At 48.3% G+C, this 14,232-nt stretch overlaps 1 protein-coding gene across 1 annotated transcript in view; it reads left to right on the forward strand.

Moving 5' to 3' along the window:
- Window positions 1-2,274: 2,274 nt before the first annotated feature.
- LOC123326510 (death-associated protein kinase 1-like) overlaps window positions 2,275-14,232 on the forward strand; it is a 94,334-nt gene continuing 82,376 nt past the window's right edge. The window contains exon 1 of the mRNA XM_044920751.1: window positions 2,275-2,474. Within this exon, the coding sequence (XP_044776686.1) occupies window positions 2,413-2,474 (62 nt within the window). The 5' untranslated portion in view covers window positions 2,275-2,412. The remainder of the gene's footprint in view (window positions 2,475-14,232) is intronic.

Here is a 14,232-nt window from a genome sequence, read left to right on the forward strand (position 1 = left end):
AGAAAGTGCATAAAGAGTCTCCAGGAGGTATGGGGTCTCTGTGTAGACCAGCACACTCTTCAGAGACATAATGCAAGCCCCAAAGGTATTGTTATATTTTCTAGTAGCTGCATTTTAAAAAGTAAAAGGTGAAATTAATTTTAATAATAGATTTTATTTAACTCAGTATATCCAAAATGCTATCATCTGAACATGTAGTTATTACAAAAATATTCACAAGATACTTTTCATTCTTATTTCTAAGAATTTTTTTTTTTTAAGATTTCATTTATTTATTTGACAGAGAGAGACACAGGGAGAGAGAGAACACAAGGGAGGGGGGGAGTGGGAGAGGGAGAAGCAGGCTTCCTGTGGAGCAGGGAGCCCTATGCGGGGCTTGATCCCAGGACCCTGGGATCATGACCTGAGCCGAAGGCAGACGCTTAACGACTGAGCCACCCAGGCGCCCCTCATTCTTATTTCTATACCAAGTCTTGGAATTCGATGTGCATTTCACACTTCTAGAACACTTGGAGACTATCCACGTTTCAAGTCATCAATAGCCAATACTTACTGAAGAGCACACATAAACCCTTCCTTTCTGTTGCTCATTGGTCCTCTGAGACCTCAATCTTTTCTTCCCTTTTGCATACCTTCTTATCTTTCAGATCTCAGCTCAAAACACCTATTCTGGAGAGGAAAGGCAAGTAATGCGACCCACTCCCTCCCTGCCCTTCTCTATCCCGTTCTTCTGTGTTACTGTCTCCATAGACCTGATTTCTTCTAAAATGGTCTTATTCATTTGCTTACATATCTCTTTTCTAGCTTCTCCACCAGAATGTAAGTTTCACGAGGGCAGGGATTTTTAAAAATCTATTTTGGTCTCCAAGTTCCCGGTGCCGAGCACCGTGCCTGGCACACGCTGGGCGCTCAGTACACATTTGGGGACGAAGGAATCGCATTTCTCTGGAACGCGGCCGAAGGGGGCAGCCGAGCGGCGTGCACAGGTGGGTCGCCCACGACGCGCACGGCTGCGCTCCCTCGGCTCCAGGGTGGGTGTGGGTGAGTGGGTGTGTGCGGGGGTGTGCGCGGTAGAGCGCGCCAGAGAGCGGGGAGCGCCGAGCGGGGAGGAGCACTCAGCGCGGCGCAGAACCTGCAGCGCCGGCCGGGCAGGGCAGCTCGGAGGTGGGTGGGCCGTGCCGCCAGCCCGCCCGCGGGGTCCCCATTGGCCGCCTGCCGGCCGCCCTCCTCCAGGAAAGCGGCGAGGAGCCGAGGGGCTGCTCCCGAGCCGGAGGGGGAGAGCCCCACCGAGCCGACGCCGGGGAGGACGCGTGGGATCCGCGCCCCCCCATTCGCCCCCTCCCCGCGCGCCCGCCGCCGCCCCGCTTGTCTCCGGCGCTGGCGCCCACGGTCGGCCTCCGACAGCTCCGGAGGGACCCGGGCAGCTCCCGGGCGCCCGGGTGAGTGGCCGCGCGCGCTCCCCGGCTCCTCCCGGGCCCCGCCGCCTGCTTTTGCTTTCGCGGCGGCGGCGCGGCGGGGTTTGCCCGGGCAGCGCCCAGGGCAACCGGGAAGGCCGAGGCGGGGGCGGCTGGACTGCGGGGAGAAGTGAGAAGTGGGGTCGCAGCCAGGAGGCTCCCTCTGCCCCGCGGGCCGGGTGGGAACAGGTGGCGCGGGCCGGGCCGGGCCGGGCGCTTTGTGTCGGGGCGCGGAGACCGGGAGCGGGCGGCCGCGCCTCCCTCGGCCGCTCCCTTTCCTCCCCTGCTCCCCCGGGCGGCCGTACGCCGGGTCGGCCGGGTAACGGAGCGGGAGTCGCCAGGAATGTGCCTCTGGGGACTGCCTGGCTCGGGGGAGGGGAGGGGGTGGCCGCGCTGGCCGCGCTGGCCGGGGAGTGCGGGAGCCGAGAGGTGGCGCGGGGTCGCCGTGCCGCCGCAGGCTGGAGGGGGATGCTTCCAGCGAGGCGCGTTCCGCCCGGGCGAGGGCTTCATTCTTCCGCGGCGCCCCCGGAGGTGGGGAGCTGGGTGGGCGTGTGTGTGGAGGAAGGGGAGGTGGAGAGGCCAGTCACTTCCGGAGCCGGTTCTGATCCGCGCGAAGCGTGGTGCTTTCGGGGACGTGGACCTTGGGGTGCGGTTGTGCTCAGCTCCACGCGCGCGCGGGCGATGCGGGGCTGGGGACGTCCCTGGCGCGGGTTTAACAAAGGGTGCGCCTCTCCACCCGGCGGGGAGGGGCAGCTGGGGAGAGGGGGTCCTCGGCGAGCGGCTCTTAGCTGGGGAGGACTCCTTCCTTTTCGGGTTGTCATTTTACTGTTATTGTTGCTATTATTTTAAAGGACTGGAGACTGATGCATGAGGGGCCCAAGGAGGCGCAGGAGCGGTGGTGATGGTGTGGGAAGCGGAGCTGAAGTGCCTGGGCTTTGGTGAGGCGTGACAGTTTATCATGACTGTGTTCAGGCAGGAAAACGTGGATGATTACTACGACACCGGCGAGGAACTTGGCAGGTACGGGGGGGTGCCGGAAGCGCATGCTACTGAGTGGTGGAAATGCATAATATTGGGGGCAGTGGGCGGTAAACAAATGCAGTTTGAATCGGGAGGCTCCCTCTCCCATCCAAGAGATGTGCAAATTATAGAGAAAAGAGTTACTAACCCAGCACGGGCTGGGGTCCAGAAATCAACCACCTAATCCAAGGGGCTATGATAGGCAATTTCAGTGTTAGATTATGTTGCAAAGGGTATTGATCAAGAGCCCTGGACAGGAACAGATTTAATTGTCTGCAGTAACTCTTGTCAGCTTTTGCCGTTCCGAGATGAGGCAAAAGCTAAGATATATTTGCATCTGATGTTAGATCTTCTATGTGATTTAAGCAGATACAAACTAATTAGTAGGCTTTTAAAATCTTAATACTTTCTTTCTGAATTTTCAGAGTAACCTGAGCAAGTATTGGTAGCATGCTTGCCAGATGTTGCTGTCGGGTTTGGATTTTGAAACTTCCTCCAGCCAGGGATTTAATTACCCAGTTGGTGTTAGTGGTTGCTTTGGTTTCGTTTACCATGTTAAATTTTTAACAAATAAATGATTGAGAGTCTAATATGGCTATCTGGATCCAGAGCGTACTTTCACCACTGTGGGAGCTGTGACTCTGAGTGCAAAGTCGTTCAGTTTCTAGGTGAACAAAGAATGATTATTTTGAGGCGTCTCAGCACTGGCTCAGTTTCCCCTTGACTGGGTATTTGACAGGATGTGTTGAGCTCTGGTCTAAGTAGCACAAAGCCCAGTTTTCACACCTAAATTTAGATTCAACGTAAGAATTTGGTTTTAGTGGATTTGTATTGAGTAAAGGATCTTGAAACAAAGAGAAAGTGTGTATTTACTTACACCTGTATCAAAATATGTATTTTTCCATATTCACCTGATGTCCTGATCCTAAGCTTTTTTTTTTTTTTTTTTAAATTAGGAAATTCAAAAGCACCCACACCCTAGGTTACCTAATGGGAATTTCCAGTGTGGAGCTTAACTAAAATTTTTTACAAGTTCCAGTAAGAGTGGGGAATAAAAGCCATTTTTATTTTATTTTATTTTATTTTTAAAGATTTAATTTATTTATTTGAGAGAGAGAATGAGAGACAGAGAGCATGAGAGGGAGGAGGGTCAGAGGGAGAAGCAGACTCCCCGCCGAGCAGGGAGCCCGATGTGGGACTCGATCCTGGGACTCCAGGATCATGACCTGAGCCGAAGGCAGTCGCTTAACCAACTGAGCCACCCAGGCGCCCTAAAAGCCATTTTTAAAAGGATACTCTAAGAGAGTATTTCTGTATGTGTTTAGTATCAACTCAGGACATCACTGAGAGCCTGCACTTAGGAGGAGCTTATGCTATATTATTGGAGATTTCCTGAGGGAATAAGGAAGAAGGAAAGCTCTCAAAAATCATACTTCATGGATATGTTTAAGATTAAGGTTTAAGGGTATGTGGTTGAAGTACTTGGTTTAACTAGAAATAAATCACTTTATTCCTGTGGTTTTCAGCAAGACGAGTGGTATATGAAGTTTTCCTTTGAGTTTCCGTACTAGGAAAAAAAGGTGAAAAAATGTATTTTAATTCCATTTGTGTAGTATGGCCTGATTATATCAATTCTCTTAGAAAGAGGGGTGATTAAAATTAGGTGAGCCAGTTGCTTTATGGATTAAGTATATGACCTTATTTTCAGTAAGATCTTTTGGTAAAATTGTGTGTTATGAGAAAGAAAAAAAACAAAGCCTCCCTGAGGCTGGTGGGGGAGTTTGTGATCTTTACTTCCGTGGGCGAGATGACAGGCCCTCTGCCTCTGAGCTGAGAGGTGGCTTGCTCAGTTCTCACTACATTTAGCTTTGATTTTTGCCTCGGTCTCCGTTTCTGTGTAGAACTTTCTCCCCACTGTGCAAGACTAATTGACACCTGGTTGATGGGCTGATTTAATTTGTGTGACCTATGGATTTGAGAGAAGGGCTCTGAGAAAATGGGAGTTGGGGGTTTTTAAAATAAAGTATATATGCCCATCCATCTGATACAGCTGCTTTTGCTTTGCCTAAAAATGGGGAAAATGGTTGATTTGAGGGGGAAGTTTTTTTTCCAAGCCCTGTGATTTTTACATCTGCCTGGGAAATAGCCACTTCCTGAAAACAAGTCCTGACCTAAGATAGATATGAAGGAAAGAGGCTGCTTCATGTGTCACAGAAATGGAAATGGGCAGATAATTGAGCACAAATGCAAGGCCCTTGTAAGCAGTGAGTTATACACAGACCAGTGTGTACATTCTACACTTGACTTGCATGTCTTTAGGAGTCATCTAAATAATAGGTACTCGTTTAACTTATGCATATGCTGAGACCAAGTCCATAGCCAGAGGAGGGAAGATGGGTGCACTCAGTATTATTACTATTATTACTTTACTTTTAGGAAAGAGAGTACATATGTATGAGTGCTTGTGTGTGTGTGTGTCTGTGTGTCTGTCTATGTGTGTTAGTGTGTGTCTGTGTACTGCCCAGGACTGCTGTAAAAGCTCTCTGTCCCTGTAAAGAACGTTATAAAGTATTCTGATGATTGCAGTAGTGATCCAGCAGACAGACCACTGGACAGACATCCTGGTTCAAAACCTGGCTCTGCAACTTGCTAATCACCTTGAATAAGTTCCTCACCCTCTCTGACTCTCAGGATCTTCATTTTTAAAGCAAGGGGCTTAGGGGTGCCTGACTGGCTCAGTCAAAAGAGCAAGCGACTCTTGTTCTTGGGGTCATGAGTTTAAGCCCCATGTTGGGTGTAGAGATTACTTAAATAAATGAATAAATAAAAACTTAAAAAAAATAGAGAGGCTTAATGCTTATGTCATGGCTGTTGTGAAAATCACATAATCTAACACATGTAAAAGTATTTTAATCAGCGGTAGAGTTAAACCAAGGCAGATATTATCTGCAGGACTGACCGAGACATGTGGGTGTTCCAGCTAGGCTAATAATTTGGCCTGCAAGTCCATTTTTGTTCAGGTATCTGTTTACCAGTTTGGGGGAAGGGAGGCCTTCTGGGAAAAGGGTCATGCGTCGGGGAGGCACGTTGATGTTGCCCTTGGCCTCCCCACTCTGAGTCTGAATAAAGCAGCTCTGAACTCGAACATGAACCCGTTGTGAGCAGCCACCCCTCCCTTTAGAAGACTGTTTGGTGACCTTTTGTGTTGACTCCGGGAGGCCCTTTGGGGTCTCACTGTCCATCTCAGGAGGTGGAACAAAGCCCTGTTTCCATCCCAGGGAGTGGTTTCTGGGAGGGGTTCTTATGCGTGCAGATTTCTCCATCTGCCATTATATCTGGGTCATTTTTAGTGCCCCAGGATGCCTTAGACACTCTTATCAGCGGGAGCTTGGGAGGCTGCATGCTGGCTTGTCCCACCATCGGGCTCCCCTTATGTGGTTGGCCGTGGTCCAGCCTAACCTGTGAGCCTTCTGGACATCTCTCTGAGCACCACTTTCCCGGGGAACTGGCCTTCTTTCCTCTCCCGCTGTCTGACCTTACATGGTCTTAAGACCCGGGTCCTACCTCCTGAAGAAATTCCCTCCACAGTGATTTCTCCCTTCAGACTTGCTGTCTTGAAGCACTCTACTCTGTTGGAACATGACCGCAGACTGTGTCATGCCATGCCATGTCCTTGCTTTGTGCTGTCGTTATTCTTGTGTTGCTTCTTTTTTTTTTTTTAAAGATTTTACCCATCCATTTGACAGAGAGAGACAGCCAGAGAGGGAACACAAGCAGGGTAAGTGGGAGAGAGAGAGAAGCAGGCTAGCAGGCTTCCCACCAAGCAGGGAATCCGATGCGGGACTCGATCCCAGGACCCTGGGACCATGACCTGAGCTGAAGGCAGACGCCCAATGACTGAGCCACCCAGGCGCCCCTCTTGTGTTGCTTCTTGTAGCCCGCTTGAGCGTTCCTTCTGGTGAGCTCCATGGTCTTTTCTCCCCAGGGCATGCAGTGTGCCCTGTAACACCAGGCGAAAGCTCCATCAGTGCCTGGACAAGCCAATGCAGGTTGGCAGGTGCAATATTGGGACCAGCATGGGGATTTAAGACCTAAATGATGATGTGGATGCTGATGCTGATAGAGAGGCAATGTGTGGTGTGAGGCAGCCTCGGTACACTCACTTGGAAAGTGGGGAGACACCGACCTTTAAAGGGTGTTGTGGGAATGAGAGACCGTGGCTGTAACCACCTGACACGCTGTGACTGCTTAAGGTATTATTTTTAGTAACTGTTGTCCCCTACCACATTGTAGAGTCATTGTTTATTTGATTACCTGCATTCCTCACAGGTTGTCACAAGGCTGTGACCTTGGACTTGCTCATCAGTTTGTATCTCTAAAGCCACTTAGGTACTTGTTGGTAGAGGCTCAATAAATGCTCGCTCTTTGGATGAGTAGATTGATATATGTAAAGCACCGTGAACACACACACACGCTCGTACGTACATATGGCCCTCAGTGAGTGATGACCCCGGGGAGATGAGCTTGGGATGTTAAGGGCTGCAGCTTATAAGAGTAAAAACTGCTTTTCCTTCTGTGTTCTCTGTGACTGGACAGTTACATGTCCAAGTTACATGTCCAGCTTTAAACAAAACAAAGTGGAGCATTAGATAATTTACATCGGTTCGGATGGTGGCTGGAAGCTTAATCATTCAAATTTAAAACTTTCTCATTCCGGCGTACAATCCATAGGCATTTTAATTGAAGTAAGGCTTTGTCCTAAACTCCCAAGAGTCAGTGTACATCTTTCATTTGGTTTACTGAGGACCACAGAGTGGGTCCTAAGAATTAGGGCAATCCTGTGTGGGTGGAAAGAGGAAAGACTTCTTGGCCTGTTTTCCCTTTAGAGGGAGAATCACAGGCCCACCTGGTTGACTAGTGAGATCATCCTGTAGGACGGCGCCGAATGTGATTTTTTTAATTTGCATTTCTGCTTCTGTGTTCCCTCAGATGTTTCCTCTGATAGGAGAGGCTGCAAAGTTTTAAGAGAGAGAAGGTTCAAATATACATATTAGAGGTGATGTTCAGTGATTTGTTTTTATTAAAGTATAGTCGACACACAATGTTAGGTTAATTTCAGGTGTACAGCATATGATTGACTGCTCATGTGTGATGGTGTGCCCACAGTGTGGCTTCCCTCTGTCACCCATGTACAACACTATTAGGGCATCATCAACTATGTTCTGCATTCAGTGATTTTGAATTCTGTGCATTTTAGGAAAGTCCAATAATGGTCTTGCAGGGCGTGAAGGGAGGGCACGGTGATGGCGGTGAGCAGCAGTTTGGCTGGATGCTTGCTTGTCAGCACTGGGAAGGTATTTCTGGACCACCCAGGCAGGCATAATTTAGGTTCGATGGGGCCAGAAACATAGGGGGTTGAGGTTTTATTGATGGGGAGCCAAGAAGCATTGAAGCGGACTCTTTGGTCCCCCTATGCCTTGTTACCCCCAAACCTGTATCTTACCTAGCCACTTGGGAACCTAAGGTCCCATAACATTGGCTGCCTCTACAAAGCTGTGGAAAACACGCAGTAGGCTTACAGAGATGGATGCTCAGATTAATTTCAGTAATTACATATGGGAGTTATATCAGGAGAGGTGTCAGTGTCAACATGTCCTCTTACCTTCGAGCAAAGTTGTGACCCCTTAAAGGCAAAGACCATTTCCTCCCAGGTGGAGTGGGGGTGGGGAGGGCATCTGGGTGGATATCCTTGGAGGTGGTGTGGGGGGCAAGGCCTAAGCCCTGTGAGCTACAAGGTCAGTTACATTGTCTGACCTCTTTCAAGAACCCCTGTCTTCCTGCAGGGAAATGTGTTACGAACTTTCACCCTGAATTCTAGCCAGATGCTGTGTGTACCTACGCTAGCCAGGCATTTTGTCTAAATGCAATAAACCATGATTTTACTAGAAAGTTATTACTGATCATGAGACAAAGACTCTGCTTACTGGTGGAAAGGAGGGGCTTGCCTTGGTGAAGGGCAGCCCAAAGACCCCTCGGCACCCGGAGCTGGAAGAAGCTGGAATAATCAGTGGGTCCTCCCTTTCCATTTCATCTAGTCGGTGCTTAGACAGGTCAGGTGTCTCAAGCAGCTGCTTAGTAGGTAGCAAGAGGTGGGCCCCGAAACCTGGCCAGGCCTGCTTCAGACGTCCTTTACACTAGTTAGGATTTGGCAAGATTTTTTTTTTTTTTAAAGATTTTATTTATTTATTCATGAGAGACACAGAGAGAGACAGAGGCAGAGGGAGAAGCAGGCTCCCCGCGGAGCAGGGAGCCCGATGCGGGACTCGATCCCAGGACCCTGGGATCATGACCTGAGCCAAAGGCAGACGCTTAACTGACTGAGCCACCCAGGCGTCCCTGGCAAGATATTTAAGAGAGGTGATTTGGGCAGCCAGCTGATGCCAATCCGTTTTTAATATCTGCCTTTGAGAGGGTGGTTAGGAACAGCTAGAAGCCAACTTCACTGAAGGTTTGATCCCCGCCCCCCTGCCCCCCTCCCAAGCCAGAGGCTTGCTCTGAGCTCAGAACTCCCCTGGCACTTTCCTGCACACAGAAACTTATTTCCTTTTCCCTTGTGCTCCATGGTTATGAATGATGTTGGTGTGTGGCATGGTTTGACCCAACTCCCCAGATTAATAGTTCAGCTTTTTAGAAAGTTCACAGAACACTCTTATTATTATTTAACCTTTGAGTAATGTACCGTGTTAAGTCATGGCTCTACCTGGTGGGCTATCCCCTAAATGACAAGCAGTTTCTCGTTTCATGAAGTGGCACTAGTCCGCATGGTTTAGGGCCTGTTGTATGATTGCCTGAGACTCTATGTGGAAGACCATACTTGGTTGTTTTGCTTTGGTTTATTGAGGTAAATTATCACAACAGAAAGCCCCATCTGTCAGCCTTGAGAGAGATGATATGACAGTATAATTATTTATAGTAAATCCAATTTATCACTTCGTTAACATTCTAAATGAATTCCTTTAAATGTGAGAGGAGGAAAAAAACAATTGCCATTCGGTTTTTCTACAGTATCTAAATGGGATTGAAACAACTGGGCCTGAGTAATAAATCTTTCTTAGGTAAACCAAAAAGTACTGTACCTCTCTCTAGGTTTAATGTGCCAAGAGGATTTTTACAGAGTCTAAAACCTAAAATGGTTAGTGTCTTATTTTCAATCCCAGTCCAAAACAAAACAAAACAAACAAAACAAGACAAAACAAAACAAAAGCAGTCCTGTGCTAGTCACTGATCTCGGGCAGTAGGTTGACCGGTGTGATCCTTGGTGACTCTCGTTTATAGCTTCTCTCTTTTTTAGGTGACATAAGAAGCTAGTGTGGCTTACAGATCACACTGTGGCCACTTAAGTATAATGTTGCCTCCGCCTGAGAAATGACCATGTGGCTCACCCTTCTGTCCTACGACATTTCCAGTGTGAGCTTGAGGAATTTTATTCAGCAACCTAATGTATATTCAGAGATGTCAGGAGAGGAGGTGGGGTGAACGTTGTTGATTTTTTTCCCTTTATAAACACATTCAACTTTGGATGAGGAACATAATGTTTGAGCAAATGAATGCTGGAAACTGCTGATCTCTGGTGTTTGAAAAGTTTATACTGATGGTGCTTATATTCATAAGCCTGGTGGTTTTCAGCTGGGAAATTTGGCTCTGAGTGTGGCCTCTCTTTTGGGACATATTTTCTGTCAGAACTACCTAATTATTCTTATTTAGATCTAATGTGATGAACGAGGCTGGTTTATCTCAAGTAGTGTGGATATTGTAAGTGTTCACCTGCAAGGAATGAGCTAATTTCCATTCTTTCCCGTTGTTCAGTAGTTCGTTCTGCAGCTCGGCATTTCCTGCCATTGAAACCACGCATACTTTGCCTTTGTATCTTAAAAAGTCAGGAGCTGTAAGACCTTACTTCCATCTTCCATGCTCATGTCTGAGGCCCTTGAGGGTAGAATTTTCCAGTTGAAAAATAAATGTAGGGAAAATAATCAATGCCCCCTTTTTCGATCTGTCATGAAAAGGATTAGCTCTTCCTCTGAGCTGCATGTCTGTCTATGACCAGGCTGTGTATGCAGAGGGTAGGTAGGACGTGGCTGAGGCAAGGAACAGCGACAGAGGGATCTGTTGGGACAGGGAGGGAGTGGCTTGGAGCAGAAAAGATCAGTAGTTGGAGCTGACCGAGGCCTCAGCTTCCCGTCCTCCTTTGAGAAGTTGCTTTGCCTCCTCTGTTCGGAGCTCCATTTTTTGGGGGGGGGAGGGGGCGGGGGCATCTGTGGTTTCTGGGTAAGCAGTGTGTGTGTCTCTGGGAAAGTGATGAAAAAGACCACAACCTTTTGAGCGTAGTTTTTAATAGGCTGGGGGTTACAAGCTGCTTACAAGCTGCTTCACTTTACAAACAACAACAGCAACAAACTAAGCTAGGGCCACTGCAGGTATGTACATACAGTCGAGAAGAGACTTTTACAGCCAACTGCTGATGTCTGAGATGCTGAATTGCACATGATACACGGAGGAGCTGTCTGTAGAAATTTGGTAAGCAAAACCAAACCCAAAAACACTGAGAGGTCACCTGCTACCTAACAAATACCATTTTATTGGTATATAAATCAGTATAATTGAAAACAGAGCCTGCCAGGGGTTTCTGTTATACACCTGGGGTGTGACTATACAAAGCTGTCTCTCTAAATATTGTCTTTGCCACTCAGAGTATCTAGAATCAGCGTGTGAGCTGTTGTTCGTGAAGCCAGAAACTTCTACTGAGTTTGTCCTCAGGAGCTCCTCTGGCTCCTGATGATCACGGGTTAGTTTCCTTCCCCACTGCAGGGTATGAGTAGCCCCTTTCCCGGCTTGCTTGCGCCGCTCTACAGACCGTGAGTGCGGTTGCACCAGGGTGCTCAGGGCAAGGCCCGGCTGACTTCAGGCACTAATGCTCCTTTTTCTCCCGAATGTCATTTTTTCCACATTGTGCCGTTGGAATGAAGTAGATTCCTCACCTGTCATCCCATCTGGCCGTGAGCCTATCAAGTGACTGCTTGGGATTCTGTTCTTGGCATTTCTTTGCAGCGTAATTCAAACAAGCTTCAGGATAGCTGGAAGATATTTACAGTTTTCCCTTCTAGAACTGATGAGGGCTGGCTCTAAGTACCATCCTGTATTTTTCCTCACGTAGAACTGCAGGCGGCTGATTCAGTTGTTTGGGAGAGGAAGTGAGTGAGTACAAGTGGAATATTTTCCAGGATAAAGTTTTATCAGTCCGTGCTCTCCCTACCCCTCCCTTGCCACAGAGACAGCAGAGCTTGGCAAATCCAGCAGTGGACAGGCGAGGTAAGCCTCGGGGCGGTGTGTGTGGAAGCACGAAGTCCCTGGGTTTTGCCAAATAAGATCCTGGTGCTGAATGGGTATGCCCTGTTTTCTGAATATTGCTGATTAGTAGGGACCAGCCTCAGTAGGTCTCATCTTCAGAAGCAGTCTTCTCTCTTTGATGAAGATAATTAAAAAAAAAATACCTACATTAGAGAGAAGTGATCACCTGGAGAAATAGAAGCAAATAGGAAATGACCTGGCCAGTGTCAGCCCATAGCCTTCTCCAGAGCATGCCCCCGGCTCTTCCACCAGGAAGACTGTCTTAGTTTTTATATTCCTTTTTTTTTTTTTTTAAACATTTTATTTATTTATTTTGATGGAGAGAGAGAGACACACACAGCGAGAGAGGGAACACAAGCAGGGGGAGAGGGAGAGGGAGAAGCAGGCTTCCTGCGGAGCAGGGAGCCCGATGCGGGGCTCAATTCCCAGGACCCTGGGACCATGACCTGAGCTGAAGGCAGATGCTTAACGACTGAGCCACCCAGGCTCCCCTAGTTTTTATATTCCTTAATAATTTGGAATGAAGCAGTGGCCACTTTGGTGTACTTTTGCAGTTGGCTTCTGCATGTGCTTCTCGGCTCTCCCTGTGGATTGTGCATTTTCTGAGTGTAGAGAACATGGCTCTTTGTGTCTCTTTTGTTGGGTGGGATTAAGCTAAGCACACAGTGGGTCTTATTTATTTGCCTTATGAAGGCACATATGCAGAAATTAGAATATGGTTCAGAGATTTGGACACAAATCCCTGATTCCACAATGCACACCAGCTGTTACCTTGGGAAACTCACTTGACTCGGTTTTTTCATCTGTTAAATGGGGATAATAATCATACCTATCTCATAAGTTCGTTGCGAGGTTGTAGATAATGTATGTGAAGTGCTTGGTCTGGTACCAGGCACACAGTAAATGCTTGAGAAGCGGTTGTTGGTTAACAAGATGGAGAGAGCGAGAGGGAATGAGGGAGAGGGGGACTGTATAACATGCTTCTGAATCTATGTGACAGAACCCTACCTTGCCTCCATTCATTCCTTCTTTCCCTGCTCAGGTTCTGGCCTGGACACCTAGCAGTAGGGTAGGGGTGAGGGCTCACTCCTTAGTTCCATCCTTCCGCCTTCTCTTCTCCATTCTCCTCTACCTTTGGCTCAGCCTGCAGGGTGGGCTCATTCTGCCAAGTTCGACTTTGTTCATCTGATCCGTCCTTATAGGAGTGCCTGCCCCAAGCCCATGGGCGCCAACCCAGGACTCGGTTTCTGTGCTGGGTTCCCTCAGCGAGTCTGCCTCATGTTGTGGTAGATGGTTCTTCGAGTTCCTGAGAAGCAAATTAGGAATTGAGCTGTGCATTCAAAAATGGGCTGCTGGGGATAAGATGCCATCTTGAAAGTCCACCCAGGGGAGCCTGGGTGGCTCAGTTGGTTGAGTGTCTGCCTTTGGCTCAGGTCATGATCTCAGGTTCGTAAGATCGAGTCCTGAATCGGGCTCCCTCCTCAGCCGGGAACCTGCTTCCCCCTCACCCACTCCCCCTTCCCCTGCTCATGCTCTCTCTCTCTCTCAAGTAAATAAATAAAATCCTTAAAAAAATAAAATAAAAAAGAAAGTCCACCAGACGCCATGGGAAGAGGAAGGGGGAAGCTTCTGTTAAGGAGGTCCTATTAAGATGGAAAGAGATGTGTCCAGGGAAGCCAGGGTCACTAAAGCAGCAAGTCAGCCAGGAGTCAGCTGCTCAGAAAAGCTCCGAGGGGTAGCCCTTCTGGCATTGTTGGGGACCCAGGACATGTCAGCACGCAAATTCAGCTTTCCTATGCTGTCCTTGAGTTCCTGGAAAGCCTATTTCATTTTTCTAGCTGCTTTTTAAGTAAAAAATTGTCCTGAGCAGCCAGCAAAGACCCCAGGAATTTGATCAGAGACACAAAGCACGGCTTTTTGTGATAGATCTTTATGGAAAAAGAGGTCTGAAATGAGGGCCCCCGAGTGCCTGAGCAAGACGAGCTTGCTACAGAACACCAGACCTATGGCAGATCCTATGGAGCCTCCATTCAGCTCTGACACGTACTGATTTAAGATGTGAAAATGAGTGTTTGGCCAAACCCAAATTGCCCATGCCAGGAAAAGCCTATTAGGTTGGTGGCTGAAAGACTGAATTGTTAGGTCTCACTTAATGGCCAGGAGGCTCTGCCAGGTGCTGGGGGTGAATGCCCACTTAAACCCGGGAGTGCCCATCCTTGTTCCCCTAGGTGGGGGTCTCGTCTGTGCAGGGAACAAGGCTCCTGCCTAAGAGGCCACTTTTAAAGGGTGCTTCCTCATTCTTCAGGCCCACTGAGCGGATAGCTTTAGTTTCTAAAAGTGACATTAGAAT

This window comes from Neomonachus schauinslandi, chromosome 13 (genome assembly GCF_002201575.2).
Source record: "Neomonachus schauinslandi chromosome 13, ASM220157v2, whole genome shotgun sequence".
NCBI classification, from domain to species: Eukaryota; Metazoa; Chordata; class Mammalia; order Carnivora; family Phocidae; genus Neomonachus; species Neomonachus schauinslandi.